This window comes from Rhipicephalus microplus, chromosome 9 (assembly GCF_043290135.1).
Source record: "Rhipicephalus microplus isolate Deutch F79 chromosome 9, USDA_Rmic, whole genome shotgun sequence".
Classification (NCBI taxonomy): Eukaryota; Metazoa; Arthropoda; class Arachnida; order Ixodida; family Ixodidae; genus Rhipicephalus; species Rhipicephalus microplus.
Genome location: NC_134708.1, coordinates 72,888,870 through 72,913,734, shown reverse-complemented (window position 1 = coordinate 72,913,734; position 24,865 = coordinate 72,888,870). Strand labels below are relative to the sequence as shown.

The window sequence follows — 24,865 nt, the reverse complement described above, 5'->3', positions numbered from 1 at the left end:
AAATTTTGGTACCTTTTCCATTCTGTAAAACCACCGCTCCGCGTCTCCAGGAAAGTGCATAGCTGGATCAGTTCATTTTTCTGGTCTGGTGGTACAGAATTGTTTCGTTCAGCGTTGACTCAACCACGAGATAAGGCGATTTCACATTCCCCGACGTTTCCGTTGCGGCTTCTCCCTTGTGCCTCCGCACTTTATTACCAATACTAAGCAATAGGGGTACGCCCGCACAGACACTGGCTCGTTACCATCTGGGGTCATCATCACTACGTGTCTTCCTGCCGGCTAGCCAAATTAACCAAGGTCTCTAATCAAATGAATAACCATCTTTGTATGGAGCCCTTCTGGCATTTCACCGACGCTTGGAGGCCACTTTTTTAGTGATAGAGGTGGACGAATTTAAAGTGGTGGACACAATGACCACCCTTATACGGCAATTAGTGCCCCAGCATGGTCAATCTACACTGAACTACCCTTGGAAACCAGTAACTGCAGCAGTGTTGTCAGGGCTTCTCCGGGACTTCGGTGGTTGGGCTAGGGATTGCTCCCCACTCGAGATCGGTTGCAGCGATGGCAGGTGGTTCACACTTCCACTTGCCCAAACTGCGTCATGGTTGAGACCAATTGACATGCGACGATTGAATGTGTGGTTTCCCGCCTTTTTTGACGAGCGGTCCATGCTGGTTTTCGGGGACAGGGTGTGCGAACATTCGTGTCCGACGGCCGATTTACACGCGGGCGCTTCTCGGCTTTTTTTTTTCATAGTTGCGGGGTTGTTCACCATTTGACAAAACCGATGCGAGACTGTGGCTGCGAATTTCCACCGGCGTGCTTTGTGTCCGATACTGGGGCGAATGAGGCGAGAGATCCTCACGTTCCTCTATAGGGAGCTTTTCTTCCTCGGGGAGTACGAGTTTCTGCGGCATTGGTCGTGCCCTTTCGTCGATGTTGAACACGAAAGGGTACAACTAATTTTTCGACCGACGTGGTCCTAAGCAGCGCGCGTTGAGTCGTTATTCATGATTTCGTTTGTAATCAATCGTGATCAATTGCATCTATTTATAATTGTACCATTGTATCATGATATATCGCATTGAGGCTTTTGAGTACATGAATTTTTCGCTGCAACGTAATGATGTTTGTCGTGGTACACAAATGTGCCGAAGTGTATGTGCCCTTATTACTGGAATGTTATGAAACTTTTGTTTTCTCTACATAGTGTAAGTGCCTTATTCTAAACATTATTCCAACGAAAGCTATCGTCTTTAATATATAGTAATCTTACGGTCGGCAGGACGCTTGTGGGCGATCAGGTTGCGGTGTCTCGGCGGGTGCACGCGAGACAGCTCGGCATTCCACCGTTCCCTGCTTTGCGCCTGAACTGAAACTAAAACCCTGTTTTTGAAAGAACCTTCATTGGGATCACCCCTTTGTGAGGCTCAACTGCGTAGCCTGGTGATGCTGTTCAATCTGGTTGATAGAATGACTAGGTAAATTTGAGTTGACCACTAACAGGGACACACGGGGGGGGGGGGGGCGCAACTTTACCATCAACTTTGTGTTGTTCCATTGCTTTTGTTTTCGCGTTACAGAATGGCGCAGCTTACAACCACCCTCCTATGGAGCTCAAGCCTGTCGCTGACGACGAAAAGTCTTCGCCGACCATCGAGAGAGGTCAGTGGGGCAGCAAGGCCGAGTTCATCCTGTCCTGCATCGGTCTCTCCGTGGGAATCGGCAACATCTGGAGGTTCCCTTTCCTGGCCTACCAGAACGGAGGAGGTACGGATGTGGAAGATCTGCTTGTCCACCGTAACAGGTTCTCGGTGATTCGGTAGTGCAGAAAAAAATAGCGACGTATTCAAATGGATCGTCAAACTGTAACTACGCAATGATGTTATCGGCGTCAAGGTTCAAAGAATGCATTCATATTAAACAGATAACAAACAAAGTCTTTAGCTTCATTTTCCTACGAAAAGGCAAGCTTTTTGAACAAATGAGGCGCATTTCAAAGCCGTATAATACATCCACCCCCCCAAAAAAACTATCTGTGCATGATTTTGTATGTCTATATATAGTTATTCCAGCAAAATAATTATGTATCAACGTTCCAGGGTCCCCAAACATGCTTTTGTTTTCCTCGTGCAGGCGCTTTCCTTCTGCCGTACATCATTCTCATGCTACTCGTGGGCAAGCCCATGTACTTCATGGAAGTCGCCGTCGGTCAGTTCACCAGCCTTGGCCCGATGTCGGTGTGGAGGTGTCTGCCCATCGCCAAGGGTGAGTTGCTAAGAAAATCTGAGATACGCCTGGACTTACAGTTAAAGGGTCGCCGTAACCTTTTCTTTTATATAGGGGCTATTTAAAGCCAAGGTGAATCTCTGGGGATCGTTTCCCTCGTTCTAGACCAGCTGCAAGAGCGAATCCCGACCTCAAGAAGGAGAGCATGGTTGAAGGGAACATAAAGAGCGAAACCAGTTTTCGCATGTTAGTAAAGTACGAATTAACAATCTCGAAAACTCCACCCATACCAGGACATGACGCTTTGTTAAGCGAAAAAACGCGCTAAAAGAAAATGCGGGTAAAGATGCCACCTCAGAATTCCCGCACCAAACACCGTGACGTCATAGAATTCGAAGGCGTCTACTGGGTCCTGCGCAGCATCCAATTGAAAAAATGAAGTACATTGTCATCTGTGGGCGCGACAGGCCTAGCGTACGTACCAAATTTTAGAATGATTTGTCGAACCAATATTGCGAAAATACGAAAATACATTTTGAAATTGTTGACGTCACGCGTGGAGATTTCGGCGTGGAATTTAATATCGAAACTTCAACCTTGCCCGCTAATAAATAACTTATCATACTTAAACATGTGACATTTGAGTTCGCATAGTGCATGCTTGTGGGTGTGAAACAGCGCAAAAAATAAGGACAAGGACTGAAGAAGAGACAGCGCCTGCAGGCGCTGAACTCGCAACTTAATTCGCAAGCAGGAGTTGCGGGTTGGCGCCTGTGTTGTCTCTTTTTCAGTCCTTGTCTATATTTTTTGGGCTGTTTCACACCCACAAGCATGCACTATGCGAACTCAAATGTCACATGTTTAAGTATCATAAGTTTATTATTAGCGGGCAAAATCAAGGTTGAAGAAAGAACAACGCAGCGTCACACAATGCTAATAGCGTAACGAGTGGGGGGTCCAATGTTCCAACCCATTACAAAAGCTTGTTCTTGTTCACCTATTAACTGTGGCACATATGCACTTCAAGCATAATTCTTCATCGTCGTAAACTACTGCATAAAAATTGCACAAAATTCCTAACAAGTGTGCAGTGGATTTGTGGTCCTTGTCTTCAGAGAGTGTCGGCACTGAACATCGCCGCACGCAACTTCTCTTGCCAGGAGAAGCACACAAAGCTTCTCCAAAGAACGACGATGGATAACATAGTAAATGGTGGCCAACTACACAAAAATTATGATTATTTATGGCGTATAGTGGGAACTCAGCAGTGTGCTTGTAGCAGTTACCCAAAGATTGTTTAGAAAAGGCTCTGAAATGCCGCTCTTTTAGCTTTAACTGTGACTGCGCTGCGTGCTTCATGTAGGCCTACCGTTTTTTATCGTCCTTCGCGATGTTAAGTCAGTTGAAGCTGCTCATAATTTGTTTCTTAGGCACGCGGTTAAAGTATAGCTAATGATATTTTATCACATTATAACTTAAGCGGAATCCTTAGCATCGAGGAAGCTAGGATGAATTAAGCGATACTCTCCTCTGAAGCCGCGCTCTTCCTCCTCAACATCTTCACTTGGTGTTCTAAGCCCCAACATCCGCGATTGTACTCTAGGATTGTAATCTTCCTTTCTTTCCCGTCCCAACAATAATGACAGGAAAAGTATAGCGCGTGTTATCAAATGTAACTTGAATTCGAAGGTCGCAGGTTCGGATCCTGCCGGTGGCAAGTTATCTTTTTGTCCACTTGTATTTCTTCACATACACTACAATTGCTTCTCATAATATTCCCCTCGTGGGATCGAATCCCGGCTGCGGCGGCTGCATTTCCGATGGAGGCAGAAATGTTGTAGGCCGGTGTGCTCAGTTTTGGGTGCGCTTCAAAGAACCCCAGGCGGTCGAAATTTCTGGAGCCCTTCACTACGGCGTCTCTCATAATCATATGGCGGTTTTGGGACGTTAAACCCCATATAACAATCAATCATAATATCCCCCGTATTATCCCTGACAGTATTGTTTGTCAATTGTCATTAATATTGTGTCTTAAGAAAGAAAACGAGCCCTTAAATTTGCACTTTCGTTCATTTGGTAGTTATTTTATCAAGCCTTTGCTTTCTCTCGCTCTTTCGAAACCCAGGCGTGGGAGCAGCCATGGTTGTTGTGTCGCTAATCGTGGCCGTCTACTACAACGTCATCCTGGCCTACACCGTGTTCTACATGGCTCAGAGCTTTCGCTCGGTGCTTCCCTGGCAGGACTGCTTCGAGTGGTGGGGCGCCGACCCGGAGACTTGCTATGTGCGCACCAGTAACGTGGTAAGCGCTCTTCTAGTGTCGACCGACAGGGAATCCTGAAGTGCTGGGCACTTATCATGGCGATTAAACGCAGAGTTTCAGAAGCAGATTTTCGCTGACTCTTTCAATCGTCATAAGAGAAACCAATTTTCCGAACTAAAGAGAGAGAGAGAGAGAGAAAAGAGAAAGAAATCTTGTAATGCAAGTTTGGACAATCTATCAATGAGAAGTTACCGAAACAATATCCTTGGCTTATATTGGCTACCATAGCCACTCCTTCACGTCAGTAAAGACTTCGCACACTACAACACGTCACCTCACAAAATTTCGCCGCCAGTTATTCGCTCGCAGTGCTATAGTTTTGCGCTCGCGAGACAGCGTCGGCAATGCGCTTATTAAAAGATCTTTTCCTAAGACTTGCAATAGGCGGTATATCTGCCAACGAGGCTTATCAAACTAACTCTACAAGACTTCTTGTGTAACGCCAAAAGCAACCGTTCCAGCACCGGAGCGCTTTCCACGCTGTCATATATCGCTTCTGACACATAACCCATGTGGTTGTCTCGATAGCGATGCATTACACGAGTAGTTCATTGATATTGTCCTGTCTTAGAGTACGCTAGTATTGTGTGGTCGCCTCACCAGAAAATGGTGACAAAAATTGAAAGAATACAAAAATTAGTAATCCGTTTCATATGTGGTAGATACCGACGCACACACTCAGTCACAGCTTTGTTAAAGTCCTGTAAGCTTGAGTCTTAGGAATATAGCAGGCGCAAACACCGCCTCAAATTTCTTTGCAAGAATATAAGTGGGCAAATTAAAATAAATAAGGATTTCTATCTTCAGCCCCCTAGAAGGCGATGTGATTGTCTTAATATGAGTAGAGCAATTCAACCTTATTTCAAACGCACGAATGCTTTCCGTGACTCCTTTTTCCCAGACACAATAGATATGTGGAATAGTTTACTTAATGCGGTTGTGCAACAAACAACATCAGTGAATTTCAAAAATGCCAGTTTTCTTTGTAGTGATGCGTGCTAAATTCTGTTGTCAGCATTTATTCGTTGATTTGTATGTGTATAGTCACTGTTGTTTGTTTCAAATTTTTTGGTTGTTGGTTTTTCATCTCGTATTTATATGTGCTTTTGAATTTTTCTTTTTTGTGCGAACTTTATGTACTTTGTGACACCCTCCCTGTAATGACCCCAAGCACGGGGTTGAGAGTATCGAATAAATAAAAAATATTATTAATTGACGCATATAGAGAGATTGGCTGGGAGTATTGCTTATGAATACTTGCTGTTTCGTGAGGGTACAAATTAAAAGTAATGCAGAACTGTGTACAATTGCAGTAACAACGCATGACACAATCAAGCCATTTGTAGTAATGAGTGGCTACAAGTTATCTCACACTTTCAAGCAGAAAATAAATAGGATACAGAACTTACAGAAGCTAGATAAGAGCGCTTACGTGCTCCAAAGAATACTTATGAACGGTAATATAGGCCTCGGATAGACTATTTATGAATGATATTATAGGTGTTCGGGCACCATAGTATAAGCCGTCAGTGTAGCGCAGGCATGTTCAGCCAAAACTACCGTCGTTTTTTTTTTCATGAAGCATGCAAACTTTGTTTTATAGTTGTGTCAAAGGGGCGTATACAGAGCTAATATTTGTGAGGTAAGAAAGCAGAAACGTAGCACGCAAACGTCGGTGAATGTCTTTTCTCGTTTTCTTTTTCCTTTCAGCTTTGCGATGTGTATCGTTACATCACCGAGAGTGAATCGAATCTCCAGCTGTTTTGTTTTTAATCGCATGTCTATAGGAGCGCTGCGTGTCGGTGGAAGGAAACCTGGTGCGAGAGTACATGAACATCACCAACGTGACAAACGGCGTTCTCATAGTGGCCAACAACATGACAGCCGTCGTTCCCACCGATGTCTTCACTTCCAGATACGACAACTGCACCAACGCAACCCAGACCGCCAGTCAGCAGTTCTGGGAGTAAGTTTGACGGAACCAGTATTCATTGAAACGATGATCTCCAATTCTCCACGATGGACTATCAGTATAGCATCAACATGCCGTCAGCCGCGACACACTAGGGGAAATACGCATTCAGTATGGCTGGTTTATTTCGGACACGGCTTTCGGTGAAGCAGTGGTATAGGTCTTCGAGAACCCGCGACGGACTATCAGTAGCATCAACATGTAGTCAGCCGCCACACATTAGGGGAAAGACACAATCAGAAGGACTGCTTTATTTTGGACACAGCAGAAGTACTACTTCAGACACGACAGGTGCACTATTTTAAACACAAGAGTGGAGCTATTTCATACGCAACAGGGGTACTATTCTAGGCATAGCAGAGGTACCATTTTAGACGCAGCAAGGGTGTTATCCTGTACGAAGGAAGACTACCATCCTGTACAAAGCAGAAGTATTATCCTGGACAGAACATGAAAACTGATCTAGCTAGGCATAGCATGGGAACTCACTTGGACACAACATAGATACTATTCTAGCCTCCGCAGGAATGCCATTCTGGACACAGCAGCGATGTCATTTGAATGCAGCGAACGTACTATTCCAGACACAGCAACGCACTCTTTTAGGCCCAGCAGGGTTATTTTTGTGGATACAGCTCAGGTACTATATAGGAAACATCAGTCGGTGTGACCACCTTGTCGATGTGCGCGTCCCTTCCGTGTTGGTATATTCACCACATTCGTACGTCCTTGTGAGATCGTGGTTCTGCTCTATCGTTTATGAACCTTCCCGCTAACTCTAGGGCTGGCAGAGCTTTTGAGGGAAGAAATACGTTCGCATAAGCATGAAAAATGAGTATGTATGAAAATCTGCCACAAGCCCGTCAGTAGACCTGTCAGCCACTGTTTTACAATTATGTGAGGATGACTTTTGGCGAAGTAGTACAAAAGTTATTCGCGTGCCTTCGCAGGCGTTACGTGTTGAACATCACCAGTGGTATCGATGACTTGGGCGTCATTCGTTGGGACCTTAGCCTGTGCCTCTTGGCTAGCTGGGTCGTCGTATTCCTGTGCCTCATGAAGGGAGTGAAGTCCACCGGAAAGGTACGCAACAATATCTTTCTGTACGGAAAAGCTCGGTTCTGAAGGTTCAAAATAGCATCCGATGATAGAGAGTTTAGTTATGCGGTGTTCATATGAGTGGTTTTAATGTGTTTAGATTTATGTGCTCTAATAGAACAATGAAAGAAGGCTTGAACAGACATAAACAAAGCGGACGTAAACACACGCACACTTTGCTATGTGTTTCTTTTAAGTCCTGTTTCAAGCTAGCTTTCAGTTCGTATATCTTAAAACTTGTCGAACGAAATGTCCTGAAATGCTGCGAAACGCCCTTTGTCATCAATTCGGGAAATTATCTGGCAATTTGGTTCTCATGATTGAGTTTCATTCTCTATTGGAGCTTAAACCTTAATTGACTATTGGGAAATAACACGAGGCACGCTGAACGTGTTAAAAATTCTAGGTTGTCCTTCATACTTTGTCTTTTGGGGCATGCAGTACCACGTCTTTAGACATCGTTCCTCTGCATACCCACATGTAGTGCAGTCTTCATCTTCAGATCATACAGCTAATTGGCAATATTCCTGTGTCATACAACGCACAATGGCATGGACTGTTAGCATGTTTTTATCCACAGCATATATATACAAAGTCGACATAGTTCGACACCATTGCCTGAAGACAATTTGAAAGCACTGTGTACGACAAAACAATAGGGAGTTTAAGAATAGCGCACCGCGAGCCCTTGTGGTGCAGTCACTGCCACTACGCATGCGTCGTAACGCGAGTCGGCGTTCGCGTTCGTGGACCGCACGCAAAAAATCCGAAATTCCGTGCGGTAATGGCGGCCCTCATGTGACACGCAAGCGCTGGTTTCGAGGCTACGGTGTCGCTGCGATCGTGCGTTGCGGATCGCATCAGGGCAAACGCTATTCTGAAACGCGTATGACGCCCGCAACGCCCGCAACGCCCGCAACGCCAGCAGTGCTTGCAAACGGTATTCTAAAACTCCCTAATTAGCAGCTAGTTTAATGTATTAACTTTGCTGAAGACGCTGCCACCGGCATCTTGAACCGGCATCTTTCATATATATTAAATCTTGTGTTACAATGTTTATGCCGACAAATATCCCAAGTATATCAACGACTTCACACAAACAGCACTACCAAACTTACGATTTGCTGCCTATCTCACAGAACCACGGGGAATAAGTCTGCAGAATAGCGCAATTGTAGATAGAAACGCACAAGCAGCGCAACACAAGCGCCTGTGCGGTCTCGACTTCTGTGTTCGAGTCTCTAAGCTTGCGCTATTTTACTGAAGTTACGTAACAAGCCCAAGCTTCATTCCTATAGTATCGCCAAACATGGAATGTTAAGCGCAATGGCCCAACTTCACCCTTATTTTCCAGGTCGTGTACTTCACGGCGACGTTTCCCTATCTCGTGCTGATCATTCTGCTCGTCAAGGGAGTCACCCTTCCGGGAGCCGTGGAAGGAATCAAGTACTTCATCATTCCCGAGTGGCACAGACTCCTTGAGATCGAAGTGAGTGACCTACGCGTGGTTTGACATCCTGAAAGCTAGCTGTGGGCGATTGCACCATGCTGAGCAATGGCGCAGCTAGTTGTACAATGACACAGCAGCTGTTGTGCAACGACACATCCCGTGTGCATGTTTACTATATCTGCCCGAAGTTGCAATTGTCCTTTGATCTGACCTTTTTTTTTCACTCTTTGTCCCTTTAGATTTGGCGCAAGGCAGCAGAGCAGCTGTTCTATTCGCTCGGCATCTCTTGGGGAGGCATCATCATGTTCGGCTCGTACAACAAGTTCAGCAACCCAGTGCACAGGTCAGTATATATCATGTCTGGTACAGTTTCACTCGTCCCTGTAACAAGCTACCGAATACCGACATATGGTTAAAGGCGCACTGGCACAAAAATTGCGCTTTTTTTTTCTTTCTGTGGAAGTAAGTAGCTCATGACCAAATTATCGCGGCTGAGAATGTTTTCATGCGCCAATTCGCAGTTCCGGTTTCACAGAGTCCCAGGAGGAGAGACCATGGGTCGGTTTCTGTTTCTTGTAGCCATTGCTATAGTCACGTGATGACGCGCACCGTGCACGGCAGTGACGCACGTGATCGCCGCGTTGATATCTGCGGCAGAAAGCACACGCAAGAAGCACGGCAGTATGCAGACGTGTGCTTGATCGAATTCTTACATATCAGGTGTTACGTTTTGCAACAGGACGTGCCGAAATTAAGGACCAGACAAGTTCCAGGTAGTGACGTTTGTTGTCCCATGCTTGTGTGTTTGTGGCTCGGGCAAGAAGGGCGCTGGTGCACTCTGCTTCTAACACCTATTTGCGCATGCGCACTTCGCAGAGTGCCCTTATCAATGCAGCGGCAGCAGACACAACATCAGAGACTAAAGTGACAAAAATCTTCGATAAATGCGTCCTCCCATCAGTGAGCCACCTTAACTAACGTTATGTACCGCAGCGTAATTGGCTGAGGTATCCTCTTACGGCAATTTTTATCGCAAGACGTTTCTACGAATACGGGTACTGATAACCGGCAGTGTATGAAAGCTGCAGAATAGGCTAGCTGCCAAGGGAGACGCAGTACAGCCGATAACAAGCAAGATCGAGATTTTGGTAGTGACAGCAATAACGAAAATTGCAACGTAGCGTTAACGGCAGACTTCCTCTGTTAACTATTGACGTGCGGAAACGCTATGGCTATGATAACATTAACTTTGTAGCTGACGTCGTTTTCTGATTATTTTTTTTTCTCATGCAGAGACGCTCTGTTCGTGAGCACAATGGACTTCATCACGAGCATCATCGGCGGCATAGTCATCTTTTCGGTGCTTGGCAACATGTCCACCGAACTAGGCATCGACATCAAGGAGGTCGCCAAGGCTGGTAAGCTGTGAACTAAATTTTAAATGTTTCTAAATTTCTCTTTCGTGAAGCAATAACCGAGCAGAACTTTTTATAGCGAGAAATTAGTTTCATGGCATCTTGCCCCAAAGCAGTATAGCATTGAGACGAATACAGATGCCTGCATAATTATCTGCATTTAATTAACTTCATAGCAATGTTGTAAATCTTGCATTGTTATTTATGATTATGTATATTTTATAAAGGAAAAAAGGATAAATATAACGTCTCGTTTTCCTTGTAAGACACAATGTTAATGAGACCTAACACACAATGATGCCAAGAAGGCCTAATTTTTTTTGCCTTATTTTCTGTCAGTGTTTATGTATTGTATAAGATTTTGATGCTTGTTAACTATTTTCACTTTGTTATTTCTATATTGGTTCGTTACGACATTGAAGCATGTCGCTTTTTTAATTATACAAATAGTTTTTCTATGTACTCTCTGCGCATAATAGTTACAAAAATGTTTCTGTTTTTCCGTATGCTGCATATACTTTGAGCACTGTACGCTGTCACCACCTACGCGACAAAATTTTGCTTTTTTTTACCCTGTCATACAAGATCGTCTTTGTGACTAAAAGTATTAAAAATAAAGTTTAGTAGTTTAGAGCACGGGTTCTTATTACATGTACCGTTATTTCGATCTTATCATTGCAATTTGTGTGTGCAATTTCTGTAGGGAAAACACAGAATGAAATGAAATTTTAATTTGAATTAGTACGCACCAGTAATAGCCCACGTTCTCACTTTCGATTTGCCGAATTCAGCAACTTCAAAGGTTTGAGGTTACTCGTCGAGGCTCAATACGCTGCTCGGGTCGAAAACACAAACTTTCTTGTTGACGAGGAAAATTACCATTTTCTGCGTCTTGTAGAAGAGACTACAACTGATTTAGTATGGCACAATTTATGTGTGACCACACGATGCGAAATTTTATCAATTAGGTTTTCGTTCTTCAGAATTAACTTTGTGATCATGCTGCGAGCTTACTACAAAAACATATTTCGACGCATCCCACGCGCAGGTCAAGGCCTTGCGTTCGTGGCATACCCGGAGGCACTGTCCAGGCTCGTCGTTCCCCAGCTCTGGTCTTTCCTCTTCTTCTTCATGCTCTTCCTGCTCGGATTGGACAGTGAGGTGAGTGACGTCACAATTTATGAGAAAGAGGCCAGCGCAATCGCAATACCCATATTCAGCCGACGTTTTGAGCTATAGAACGCTTGCCAAGGATACCTCAGTTCTTTTCTATTATGTCTTTTTTGGATATGACTGCAGGGCAAGTATTTTGCGTGGGTTTGCCCAGTGTCCTAAGACATAAAGACCGGAGACCAGGTCCTAAGACCGTAGCTCTGGAATGGCCTACTTGCGTTTACCTAATGCCCTCAAGACCGCACATGTTCATTAGTTATGGTGTGGTAAAAATACAGAGTTATCAATAGCTAAACGTACTTGGTCTCATTCGAACTCATATTAAGCTCTGGAATGGTACACGACTATTCCTTAAAACCATTCCTTAGTAGATCGCGTCCTAACTGCGTACAAGTGTCTGAAGCAACGTATGATGCGGATATACTGTGGTACGTCGTTTTGCCCGGCGTTCCTGTCCGCGTCTCAATGGGATGTTCAAGTGATTATCAGGTAAGCTTGTTTTTGTGAGTGGCTTTCTTCGCTTATATTGTGTGTTCCACTCGGAGCTTGTGTTTTTGCCACGTTGTGGTAAGCACATACCTGTTCGGCCGGAGCGCTGATATATACGTATGCCGAATGCATGTAGCAGAAAGCAGAAAGTTGCCCAGGTTCCCGCCGCAAATCCAATTATGCTAAGCTTGCTCTATAGGCCCAGTTAGAACGTTTTGTTTTTCTGTAGCCATGTGACATCGTCTTTGGACGCCTTCTAAATCATTCACGCAAAGGCCGAGCGAGGGCCGTCCGTCTGTAACGTCACAGCCCGGCGACGGCGCTGTTGGAGGGACCACATTCAATATCGCATAATAATTCTCTTTTAAGCGTTGCCACATATTTTAGCCCTTGCACAATTTTTTTTCTTTAATTGACAGTTCGCTCTGCTGGAGACCTTCCTGACCGCATTCTACGACGAATTTCCGAGGTCCAGGCGGTACAAGGTTCCTCTCACCTTCGGAATCTGCGTGCTATGCTTCCTCGTCGGTTTGCCCTGCGTCACACAGGTATGCTTCCTTGCCCACACTTTTCAGCTGGCCCAAGGAAACACTCCAAAATGTTAGTGAACTCAAGTTGAGGCTTGTTGTACTAACTATGATTGCATGGTATAACAATTTAAACTGTACATTTACCTCACTGTTCTTGTGGTACGAAAGATTGCGTTTGTAGTGATTTTCGAACGCCACTGCATTGTTGTTTAATTAAGCACGCAGAATGTAATTCTTTCGTTTGCTTTTACTTTCAGGGTGGGCAATACGTCCTGAATCTTATGGACACCTACGCTGGAGGAGGCGCTGTTCTGTTCATCGCCATTTGTGAAATCGTCGGGCTCATGTGGTTTTACGGTATGTGCAAAAACAGTTTCAGCTCATGCTAGAACAGTTTGTCAAGCACGACAGGCTATCTGTGCCAAATATATTTTTGCGTTGCGAACAAGCGATAAAGCTCGCTCATTTGAATTGATTATGTGTAGTGTAGAAACTACAAGATGTGACAAGTCACCATCGCAGCCTCGACCTGACTTTCTACACTGACGGTCTATATTTTTATCGTGGCAGGCAACACGAACACGATAGGTTGGTTCTACGCGTCACGCGCTAAGCCTACTACATGGGACATCCGACACATTTCAACTACGGGCGTTGGCAGGATTTTATGTTGGGGGGGGGGGGGGTGCAAACCACGTTCCAACTCGCGGCTGAGGTTGTGAAGGGGTGAAGCTGGTGTAGCTTGGATTGGGGGCAGATGCTGGTGTAGTTTGAGGGAGGGCAAGTTCCCCGTCTGCCCTCCCCTGCCGACGTCCAGGCATCCAACACCTCAAGATATTGCCTAATTGAGTTACAGGCACCTCAAAACTCGAAGGACTGGACACATACATAGATGAATATTGCCACGTTCTATTTCACAAGTTTTTGTTATCGTTCCGAAACACCACACGATTCTCGGCGCAAACCGCGCCTGCAGGTTTTGAGAAGGTTCCGGACTGTAGTAGATCATTTCGATAAGATCACGCCCACTGTTCGAACGGTACAGATTGTTCTGGAACCTACGCCACCGCCAGCGATAACGCTAGAACATTCGAAGGTAAGGGTATAAATGCCGACGTGCTTCGCCGCTTGTCAGTTGTTGATCGAAGGCCGACGCTGCGTTCGTCGCTATCAGTTTGAGACTGCTATCTGTGCAAGACTGCTGCTGTAATTAGACTTTCCCTTTACCGGGCACATGTTCGCCCAAATAAACAGTTAAATCCCAACACGAAGTTTTCTGTCTTTGGCCACGTCACGACCCCGTGACATCTGGTGGAGGTGCTGCTTCGTTCATGTACCGGACGCCCCCGTCAAGCCGTGAACACAGCCCCCTTCGCGGAGAAGACACCGACGCCAACCAAGAGCAGCGAACGAGCCGCCGACAGCAAGGTCTCCCAACGATGTACGGCCTGCTACAAGACAAGGCGCGGAAGACCAAGACCATGACCTCGACTGCAGCGACAATGACAACCGGAGCGTCCCAGCCCGCGATCGTCATTCATCAACCCAGGGAACCACCAACGTTCCATGGCTCATCGTTTGAAGACCCGGAAACCTGGCTAGAAACATACGACCGTGTGGCCGCTCTCAACCACTGGGACAACGAAGAAAAGCTCCGTCGTGTATACTTCTACCTGGAAGACACCACAAGGACCTGACTAGAGAATCGGGAGTCCACGCTCCGAACGTGGGATGTCTTCTGCGGCGCATTTCTTCAAACGTTCGCAAGCGTCGCTCGCAAAGAGAGGGCCGCTGCTCTACTCGAGACCCGGGTTCAGCTACCAAATGAAAAGGTTGAAATTTTCACAGAGGAGATGACCCGCCTATTCCGTCACGCTGACCCAAACATACCTGAGGAAAAGAAAGTTCGTTTCCTCATGCGTGGGGTCAAACAGGAGCTCTTCGCGGGACTAATGAGGAATCCACCAAACACCGTCCAAGAATTTGTATCCAAGGTGACCACCATCGAAAAAAACGCTGGACATGCACACCAGACAGTATAATCGTCGCCTGACTCCAGAATGCGCTGCTCCTCAAGCCAGTGACTCCGACGACCTGCGTGAAACGATCCGAGCGATCGTGCGGGAAGAGCTGCGCAAACTGTTGCCTTCGGCGCAGCATCAAGTGGATTCGATCGCCGACATTGTGCGAGAAGAAGTCCGGCAATCGCTTCGAATTCCCAAAACACCGCCGGCCGAGCCAGAAACTATGAGCTACGCCGCTGCAGTGCGCCACAACGCTCCTCCCCGTCCACGCCAAAACGCCGCCCCGTCACACTTCCGTCGCCAGACGCCACCGCCGCCACCACCCCAACCGACGTCCTGCCGTTCCCCAGCGGGCCAGCGCAGTGCACCGAAGAAAACGGACGTTTGGCGTGCACCTGACAACCGCCCGCTCTGCTACCACTGCGGCGAGGCCGGGCACACATACCGCCGTTGCCAGTACCGACAGATGGGACTGTGTGGCTTAGCCGTCAATGCACCGCGTCCGCAGCCAGGAGATCGGCCACGTGACATCGCCGACTACCTGGCAGGAACTCAATGGACACCACGAAGTCTTTCCCGTTCGCCGTCGCCCAGCCGCCGCATGTCACCGCACCCCCGGCAGTACTCTGGCCCAACGCGGGGCCGGTCTCCTAGCCCGTATCCGGGAAACTAAGGGCAGCAACCGATGGAGGTGCGGTTGCTGTGCGACGAACTACCGAAGATCCTCCGACGACGACGCCGACGCGACGGAGCTTTTTGAACACAACCCCAACCAGGCAAAGCCCTGAAGGCAAAAGCTCACTTACCGAAGGTGGCCGGACGACGCAACATGGAAGCAGCGGAACAAGCCGACGCAGCCGTGACCCGACGCCACGCCCTAACTGTAATGCGAGACGGCGAACTAGTGACCTCGACGTTCTTATCGACGGCCACAGTGTGACTGCTCTCGTCGATACTGGAGCCGACTATTCTGTCATCAGTGGGTCGTTCGCCGCAAAGTTAAAGAAAGTTAGGACAGCTTGGAAAGGCCCTGAAATCCGCACAGCCGGAGGTCATCTCGTAACGCCTGCAGGAATCTGCACAGCGAGAGTCACCATTAACGGCCGTATTTATCCTACAGACTTCGTAGTCCTACAGCGTTGCTCGAGAGATGTCATCCTTGGCATGGACTTCTTATGCCTCCATGGTGCTGTCATCAACCTAAAAACAAGGTCGATAACGTTATCCACAGAAGAAGCACTACCGCCGCGCACGCCGTCAGGACACCATGCCTTGAATGTGCTGGAAGAACAAGTCACCATTCCGCCTCGCTCAAGCGTCATTATTTCAGTCGGCGCTCCTAAATCACCTGACTTGGAAGGCGTCGTTGAAGGCAATCAGCATCTGTTGGTCACCCGAAATATTTGCGTCGCAAGAGGAATTGCAGAGCTGCGGGGAGGCAAAGCAACGGTTATGCTCACGAATTTCAGCAATGGGTACAAACATGTGAACAAAGGAACAACGGTCGCATACATCGAAGAAATTGTCGAAGCCACCAGTGCTTTCGCCCTCGCCGATTCTGCGGAACCTGCTCAGAGGAACCAAGCCCCTCCCATAGCTTTCGACGTCAATCCCAGACTTTCGAACGATAAGCAAGAGCAGCTCAAGGCCCTGCTCCTGCAATACGAAGATTGCTTTTCGTCGTCATCGAAAATTCGGCAGACCCCAATCACGAAACATCGAATCATAACCGAAGAAAATGCCAGACCACTCCGTCAGAGTCCGTACAGGGTTTCGACGCGAGAACGTGAGGCAATGAAGAGAGAAGCTGATGAAATGCTGCGAGATGACATTATCCAGCCGTCCAAGAGTCCGTGGGCATCCCCCGTGGTGTTAGTGAAGAAAAAGGATGGGACCCTACGTTTCTGCGTCGATTATCGCCGCCTGAACAAAATCACAAGAAAGGACGTGTATCCTCTCCCACGAATAGACGACACCCTTGATCGGCTCCATAACGCCAAGTACTTCTCGTCAATGGACCTCAAGACTGGCTATTGGCAAATCGAAGTCGACGAAAGAGACCGAGAGAAGACGGCGTTTATAACACCGGACGGCCTCTTCGAGTTTAAAGTGATGCCCTTCGGCCTTTGCTCAGCGCCTGCAACTTTTCAACGCGTTATGGATACAGTACTGGCAGGATTGAAGTGGCAGACTTGCCTTGTGTACTTGGACGACGTCGTCGTGTTTTCCTCGAGTTTCGACGAGCATCTTCGGCGCCTTGAAGCTGTACTTCAAGCCATCAAGACGTCCGGACTCACACTGAAGCCAGAAAAGTGCATATTTGCGTATGAGGAGCTCTTGTTTCTGGGGCACGTTATCAGCAAGTCTGGAGTTCGTCCCGATCCACGGGAAACAGCCGCCATCGCCGATTTCCCGCCGCCCACTGACAAGAAGGCCGTGCGCCGATTTCTGGGCCTGTGCGCCTATTATAGGCGGTTCGTGAAAAACTTCGCCCGCATCGCCGATCCTCTCACTAACCTTACCAAGGCCGACTCGGAGTTCAAGTGGGAAACGCCACAGAAACACGCTTTCCAGGAGCTTAAACATCGCCTCCAGACGCCTCCGTTACTTGCCCATTTCGACGAATTCGCCGCGACAGAAATACATACTGACGCAAGCAGCGTAGGTCTTGGCGCCGTTCTTGTGCAGAGGGCTGACGGACTTGAAAGGGTTATTAGTTACGCCAGCCGATCGCTATCCAAAGCAGAAGCAAATTATTCCACAACAGAAAAGGAGTGCCTTGCCATCATCTGAGCTACGTCGAAATTTCGCCCCTACCTCTACAGCAGGCCCTTCAAAGTTGTGAGCGACCACCACGCCTTGTGTTGGCTAGCCACCTTGAAGGATCCTTCAGGTTGCCTCGCACGATGGAGCCTGAGACTTCAAGAATATGACATTACTGTCATTTACAAGTCCGGCAAAAAACACTCCGACGCTGACTGTCTCTCTCGTGCGCCTGTCGACCAACCGCTACCCGACGACTCGGATGACGACTACTTCTTGGGAACGATAAGTACCGACGACTTCGCTGAACGACAGCGGGCCGACCCGGAACTTAAAGCCCTAATAGAATACCTCGAAGGCAGGACCGCCGAAGTCCCGAAGGTATTCAAGCGCGCACTTGCGTCGTTCTTTCTACGAAACGGTCTTCTACAAAAGAAAAACTTTTCACCGCTTCGAGCTAAGTACCTCCTTGTAGTGCCTTCAGCTCTGCGACCAGAACTCCTGCAGGCCCTGCACGACGATCCGACGGCAGGGCACCTCGGTGTTTCCCGCACGCTCGCGAGGATACAAGAAAGGTACTACTGGCCACGTCTTACCACCGACGTCACTCGTTATGTGAGGACATGCCGGGACTGTCAGCGACACAAGACACCGCCGACAAGGCCAGCGGGACTTCTGCAGCCAATTGATCCACCTTGCCGACCTTTCCAGCAGATTGGTATGGACCTACTGGGGCCGTTCCCGACGGCGGCTTTCGGAAACAAGTGGATCGTGGTAGCTACCGACTACCTCACCCGCTACGCCGAGACAAAAGCGCTGCCGAAAGGCAGTGCATCCGAGGTAGCTAAGTTTTTCGTCGGAAATATCGTCCTACGTCACGGCGCCCCGGAGGTCCTTATCACCGACAGAGGAACGGCATTCACTGCCGACTTAACTCAAGCGATCTTGGCATACAGCCAAACAAATCACCGTCGGACGACAGCGTACCACCCACAGACCAACGGCCTCACCGAGCGGCTTAACAAGACGATCGCCGACATGCTGTCAATGTACGTCGATGTCGAACACAAGACGTGGGACACCATTCTTCCGTATGTGACCTTCGCATACAACACGGCGGTGCAGGAGACGACGCAGATATCTCCATACAAATTGGTCTACGGAAGGAGCCCGGCAACGACGCTCGATGCCATGTTACCCAACGTCACCGACGAAGAAAACCTCGATGTGAGCGAGTACCTTCAACGCGCCGAAGAAGCCCGACAACTTGCGCGTCTTCGTATCAAGAATCAACAGACGACCGACAGCCACCGTTACAACCTTCGACGACGCTTCGTGGAATACCAGCCCGGTGAACGTGTTTGGGTGTGGACGCCGATACGCCGACGTGGACTAAGTGAAAAGCTTCTGCGACGGTACTTCGGACCGTACAAGGTGGTTCGACGTCTCGGCCCACTTGATTACGAGGTTGTCCCCGACGGCATCACGAACTCTCAACGACGCCGATCGCGACCTGAAGTCGTCCATGTCGCGCGCCTCAAGCCGTTTCATGCACGTTAACAAACTGAAACAGTGTTTTTTTGTATTATTGTTGTATTGTAATTTATTCATTGTACATTCTTGCATTATTATTGTACCTTCATCTTTAGTTAAAGCAACGGGACGATGCCTTTTTTCAGAGCCTAAATGTTGTAGGCCCGTGTGCTCAGATTTGGGTGCACGTTAAAGAACCCCAGGTGGTCGAAATTTCCGGAGCCCTCCACTACGGCGTCTCTCATAATCATATGGTGGTTTTGGGACGTTAAGCCCCACAAATCAATCATTTTTTCAGAGGGGGGCAATGCCACGTTCCATTTCACAAGTTTTTGTTATCGTTCCGAAACACCACACGATTCTCGGCGCAAACCGCGCCTGCAGGTTTCGAGAAGGTTCCGGACTGTAGTAGATTATTTCGATAAGATCACGCCCACTGCGCGAACGGTACAGATTGTTCTGGAACCTACGCCACCGCCAGCGATAACGCTAGAACATTCGACGGCAAGGGTATAAATGCCGACGCGCTTCGCCGCTTGTCAGTTGTTGATCGAAGGCCGACGCTGCGTTCGCCGCTATCAGTCCGAGACTGCTATCTGTGCAAGACTGCTGCTGTAATTAGACTTTCCCTTTACCGGGCACAGGTTCGCCCAAATAAACAGTTAAATCCCAACACGAAGTTTTCTGTCTTTGGCCACGTCACGACCCCGTGACAATATGATGTTCTTGCCACAATCTAGGGTAGTTGACCGCACGCGTATAATCCTGAAGTATATTCGGGTACTGCCAGTGGAAGGTTGTTTTTTTTTGTTTGCTTGCTTTCACTTCTCTTCATTTCGTAATTTCTGCGGTCAGTTCCGCGTAAGTTCCCTCTTGATACTTCCCCGTGTGTTAATAAATATGTCAGCTTCATATATTTCAAGTATTTGATGCAACACTTTCACTTGCGCGTCGACAATTTCATTTCCCTCTCGACCTTGACCCATTTATCTTTTTTGTACCGCAGGTGTGAACCGCTTTTGCGCCGATCTGAAGCTCATGCTGGGGCATGACATCGGCTGGTACTGGAAGGCAAGCTGGCTCGTCTTCTCGCCCTGCATCCTCGGGGTGAGTGAACTGTGATGCGTAATCTCCCTTTCTTTACAGAAACCTGGCGCAATCTCGCTGCTATGCTGCGAGATTTGTAGTGTATATATCCTCCTGCAAAAAATATACATATATTCGCAGCCCGCAAATTCCCAGCGCCAACATCCGAAGTGCGAAAATCCGAAGCGTTAAAATCCGCACTTTAAAGGTTCACGCCGTACATATCCGCGCCGTAATATCCGCAGCGTAAACATTCGACGTTCGTAGCAAGTATTTCGTCTACAACATAGCAGCCTTGAACTAGCAGTGGCACACTTTCCATTGCTCATTTTCTGCAGCAGATACGAGTCCAGTTTCTAAGAACCATTAGAAAATTTCCCTAAACCTCGAAGCAACCCTACATACTCTACAACCAACGCCGGTATTGGTTCCAGGAGACGTTACACTGTTGTGCTGTCGTGACAGAGAATAGACTCATGCAAGAGCAGTGTAATAAACGATCAAGAGAGCCTCCGCGACACAACATTGTAACGTCCTATAGTGTAGTTTTGTAGAGCAATACCCTGCTGCCACATGAAAACCTTCTGTGTCGTGACCACCGCACTCGTGACGTCACTGCATGGTATTCTCTCAGAAGAGAAGGCGAAGCTCAATGAATAAATGTATCTAGCGCATATTAAAATTTAAGACGCTTTTTTTCAGTTTTACTCAGCTTCTGGAGCCTCCATTTATACAAGAAAATTAAAATTGAAGAAAGATGTCTTAATTGTTAGAACCCCTTGAAAGCTGACCATTATTGCTGAGACAACATATGCCATGCGCATCCTCATCAGCGCAGTCCTTTTGAAGGGTCCTGCTGTCTTCGAAGTAGTTTCTTCAATTCGTTTTCCGCGCTTCTTTTCCCTCGCAGTTTCTGTTCATCTACGGTCTAGTCAAGCACAAGCCAATCATGTACGACGACATCGTGTCCTACCCGACGTGGGCCGACGGCATTGGCTGGCTCCTGGCCATGCTGTCCATGGCACAGATCCCCATCTGGGGCACAATCATGCTGCTCAAGAACTGGAAGGTGCGTTTATGCGATATGCGCGCTTTATTGCTTATTCCGGTGAGAATACACTTTAACAAGATGAACTGAAATATAGAACGCGTAGCTGCATTTTGTCATACGTGCAAAAATGAAAAAGAAAAAACGAATTGCCGAGATTTTTTTTTTCGAAACAGTAATAAGGTGCTCCGCAGTGGTGCATTCTGGGTTAATTTTTTGCCACTTTCAGTTCCTTCTCGCGCATCTGTCTAGCGCAAGCGCGTTTATGCATATACCTTTCATCGCAATGCGGCCACCTAGCTTGCTATAGAACCCACGACCTCGACCTGACTGGCATGACTCGTTGGCTTCAAACTGACACGGTGACCTAATGAACTATACGCAGACAAACTAGCGAAAAAAAAGTGGATTCCGCTTACATACGTTCGAAGTGCGTCGCATATGTCTACTGTTTCGTAAAATCAATGTAGGCATTTCAAATAGAGCTGCTTAATTAAATGCGGTCCACTGGAGCTGGTGACACACAAGGCATTGTATCAAAAAGAAAAGAAAACGCTCACACTAGCCGATCGACCAGCTAATATTATGGACAATTCGTGTGATAACGGTGAAGTGAAAATCGTATAGATAAGGAAAGCTAATGGTGAAATAAACGTAACGCGCATACTAGTCTCCAAACTACCAATCGTGGTTTATGAACGCCCCACTGAAATTCAAGCACATGGCCAGCACATGGTATCACGCTGCCGATGCCGTATCATAAGCTGTGCCCAAGGCGATGCCTCCCGGGAAATTGAGATAACAACGTAAATATGTGCTGAACGTCAGGCTAAGAAACACTTTCCTACAATTATGGTGGCACTGATAGATGCTGATCGAAATTGCGTGGAATAATACTAGCCGCTAAATTTATTTCTTATACGCTCTACAGAGGAATCTCGTCGTACGCAATGCAAAAAAATACCTTAGTTATATCCAATTTCTGTTTAACAGCGGTTGTCATAGTGTGCTAGTATTTGCGAGTAATAGTCGGTAATCGCTTCGATATATCAAAAAATTCGTTGTGTTTTTGTTTGTTGTAATAAGGCTGAAATATTTCTTATCTATTGCCCATATCTTCTGTTTTCACAGAATCCCAGAAAGGCATTCCAGCCAGAGCGAAAGTGGGGCCCCGGAGACCCCGTCGAGATGCAGCTCTACCACGCCCATAACGGTGGTGTCACGAACCTCGGCTTCCAGGGCAGCGACACCTACCGCTACTGATGAACCAAAGACGTCCTTCGTATGCCACTGGCACGCTCCCACTAATGCGGCACTGGCTGCGACAATAACCATACAGGCTCAAACACGCGACGCCCATTCGTAAGCTGGGCTCCCGACAGGGTACAGTTTTGCCACACAGCGATAATCTTCGGCATTTTTGTGTAATGATGAAGATTATCACATTCACGACTACGGTAAGGTTATTACAAGAAACGGCAGTTTCGTGATTCGTGCGTTCTGTATAGCGTTCCTGGCACTAAGAGTTAGAATATTGGATCCAAGAGATCGCATTTGATTTCATTACCTCAGCACGTTCAAGCAATACGAGAGACTATGGTCATGCAGTAGCGTTCCAGGCGCAAAGGTTGTGAGCATTGAGTGCGCATCATCAAAGTAATAGCACATGCTCACAAAGCATTCATTAGGAAAAATAGCGGTCGCAGTAATAATGCGCATTACTAATCAAGATTGCCACTGTGTGACAAAATTGCTCCCAAACGAAGGTGTCATTTATAAGACCGAAGGAAACGGTAATCGGAAAGACATGTAATAATCACCACTGTCAAAATGTAGCTCACATCGGATGTTGCACAGATATCATTCACAAAAACTCACACATTCATTGAAGGTGACGTGAGAGACTGTGCTTGTGTAACAAAACTCTGACGAACATGTGGCACGTTCGTATGTGTCTGTCGTGGGCTTTCTGTACATAGTCTACCGAACGACATAGTGTGCACTTGTCTGCAGTGTAGAGCTCCTCCGTGAGGTTTTCCACTGTTAAGCAGAAAAGAGAGGAAGAGGTGCGGCGATTCCGTCTCTGTAGTGTACCTGACTTCACGGTAAATGCACGTCGTTTCGAGTTGCTTTCAACAGCCCAGTTGCATGCGAGTCTTTTGTCGGGGTCCCACTCTCAAAGCCCATCATGCGCGACTCCCGACGCAAACAACATGTGTAAAAGCTGTGAACGTTGCACTACTCTGACTTCACGCACTCGCATTCTTAAAAAAAACTATTGCGCCACTTTGTACGTTTTACTGTGAACGTTTTCCGTAAAGTTTCAACGTGAAACACGTTTCCGTGAAACGTTTTCGTAAACCATCCACGTAAAAGCTGCTTCTTTAAAACCTGCCATAAAACTCTCGCGCTACCACTTCGGTGCGGTTCCCTTTCTGTCACTTGATCCTGCATGTCAGCTACGACGTTTATTGGGGCGAATGTGCGGTGACTTCCGGTTAGGAGGCAACAAGTGCGATTCCTGAGGGCACCATAGTGCACCTGGAGGCTTGAGACATAGTTCTGCACTTGGGCAGTGGAATCAACGTAAGCTTTCCAATCGATGCCTTTACTTGTACCACTTAATCACTTTTCATCGCCGCGTGATGTTCAATCAAGTGCCCACCGTCAGTCAGTCACGTTTGCCTTCTGTGCGAGCATATTGTTTGTAAGTTACACCTAATTATTCACGATGTGCCTCATCATGACGAATCATTTGCATTTCACGTATTTCAATTGCTTCATCTATGTCACTTGTACTTATTGCGATATTTAGTCTACGCTGGTCGGAGCACGGAGTGACGACGGCTCGTGCAGTGCTTTTCCAACGCCGCAGGAGTACTCCCTTGCCTGTTCTGTACTAGTCTCTGTGTTTTGCGGCTGAAGCCAAAGCCAAAGCCAGCCCTTAAAGCGGTTCTTATACTGACTTTGTGCTCCACTGGCCATATTAGTTTTCATTGTATTTCTATATGTTTTTACCCATGCGAATCGAGATGATTTTTAGCCTTTGAGTGATATTTTACCTCAATCATTAGAGACCTCACTGTTCGACGAACCTTGTCATCGCTGAAGATAAGCAGGGAATCGGAAACCTACAGACATCCAATGGACTGCTGTGTTTATGTACTAATGAGTGACAAAGCACATCACCCTCATAACGGCACCTTATTTGACTTTGGTTTCTGTACATTGAATCATGTATAAGAAGTGTTCCAAACTGAAGTCCTCTTACAACTTGATATTGAAATTCAGTGCACCCGTAATGTTGCCTTGCGAAAATCGCCGCACAATTGTTTATCTTGAGCAAAAGCGACGTTGATTCTCTGATAGCGAACACGTTTCTTCTTTAAAGGATTCTTGGCATTTTGTTAACACGTACGCTGTTTTTACACGTTTTCCGATGTCCTGTCGCGCGCAGGTTCGCGTGATTTAGCAGCTAGGAAACATAAGTTCGATGTATGTACATAGATGTAAGATATGCATGTCTATTGACCTATTTATTTTGGTGTTTGATTGTCTTATTGAATGCACTTTAATGACAAATATATAGTGTTCCTAAATAAACTACTTGTGCGTTTGTCTTGTTTCCTTCGGTTTTGTACATCTAGAGATTGTAGGCGACAAGGTGTCGCTTAGAAACGAGGCAAGCGCAGCAAGTCATTCATTGAAGGCAACAACGAATAAATAC

At 47.1% G+C, this 24,865-nt stretch overlaps 2 protein-coding genes across 3 annotated transcripts in view; one reads left to right on the top strand and one right to left on the bottom strand.

Moving 5' to 3' along the window:
- Window positions 1–24,744, top strand: part of LOC119163238 (sodium-dependent proline transporter-like) — a 74,097-nt gene extending 49,353 nt beyond the window's left edge. For both annotated transcript variants that reach the window (XM_075873831.1, XM_075873832.1), the window contains 14 exons: window positions 1,590–1,776; window positions 2,143–2,274; window positions 4,361–4,536; window positions 6,345–6,523; window positions 7,480–7,612; window positions 8,982–9,116; window positions 9,317–9,420; window positions 10,371–10,495; window positions 11,541–11,653; window positions 12,574–12,702; window positions 12,942–13,041; window positions 20,011–20,111; window positions 21,001–21,159; window positions 22,270–24,744. In XM_075873831.1, the coding sequence (XP_075729946.1) occupies window positions 1,590–1,776; window positions 2,143–2,274; window positions 4,361–4,536; window positions 6,345–6,523; window positions 7,480–7,612; window positions 8,982–9,116; window positions 9,317–9,420; window positions 10,371–10,495; window positions 11,541–11,653; window positions 12,574–12,702; window positions 12,942–13,041; window positions 20,011–20,111; window positions 21,001–21,159; window positions 22,270–22,401 (1,905 nt within the window). In that variant the 3' untranslated portion in view covers window positions 22,402–24,744. The remainder of the gene's footprint in view (window positions 1–1,589; window positions 1,777–2,142; window positions 2,275–4,360; window positions 4,537–6,344; window positions 6,524–7,479; window positions 7,613–8,981; window positions 9,117–9,316; window positions 9,421–10,370; window positions 10,496–11,540; window positions 11,654–12,573; window positions 12,703–12,941; window positions 13,042–20,010; window positions 20,112–21,000; window positions 21,160–22,269) is intronic.
- The window catches only part of LOC119163239 (neprilysin-2-like), a 63,903-nt gene that overhangs the window by 15,145 nt on the left and 23,893 nt on the right, over window positions 1–24,865 (bottom strand). The gene's annotated exons all lie outside the window — the stretch shown is intronic.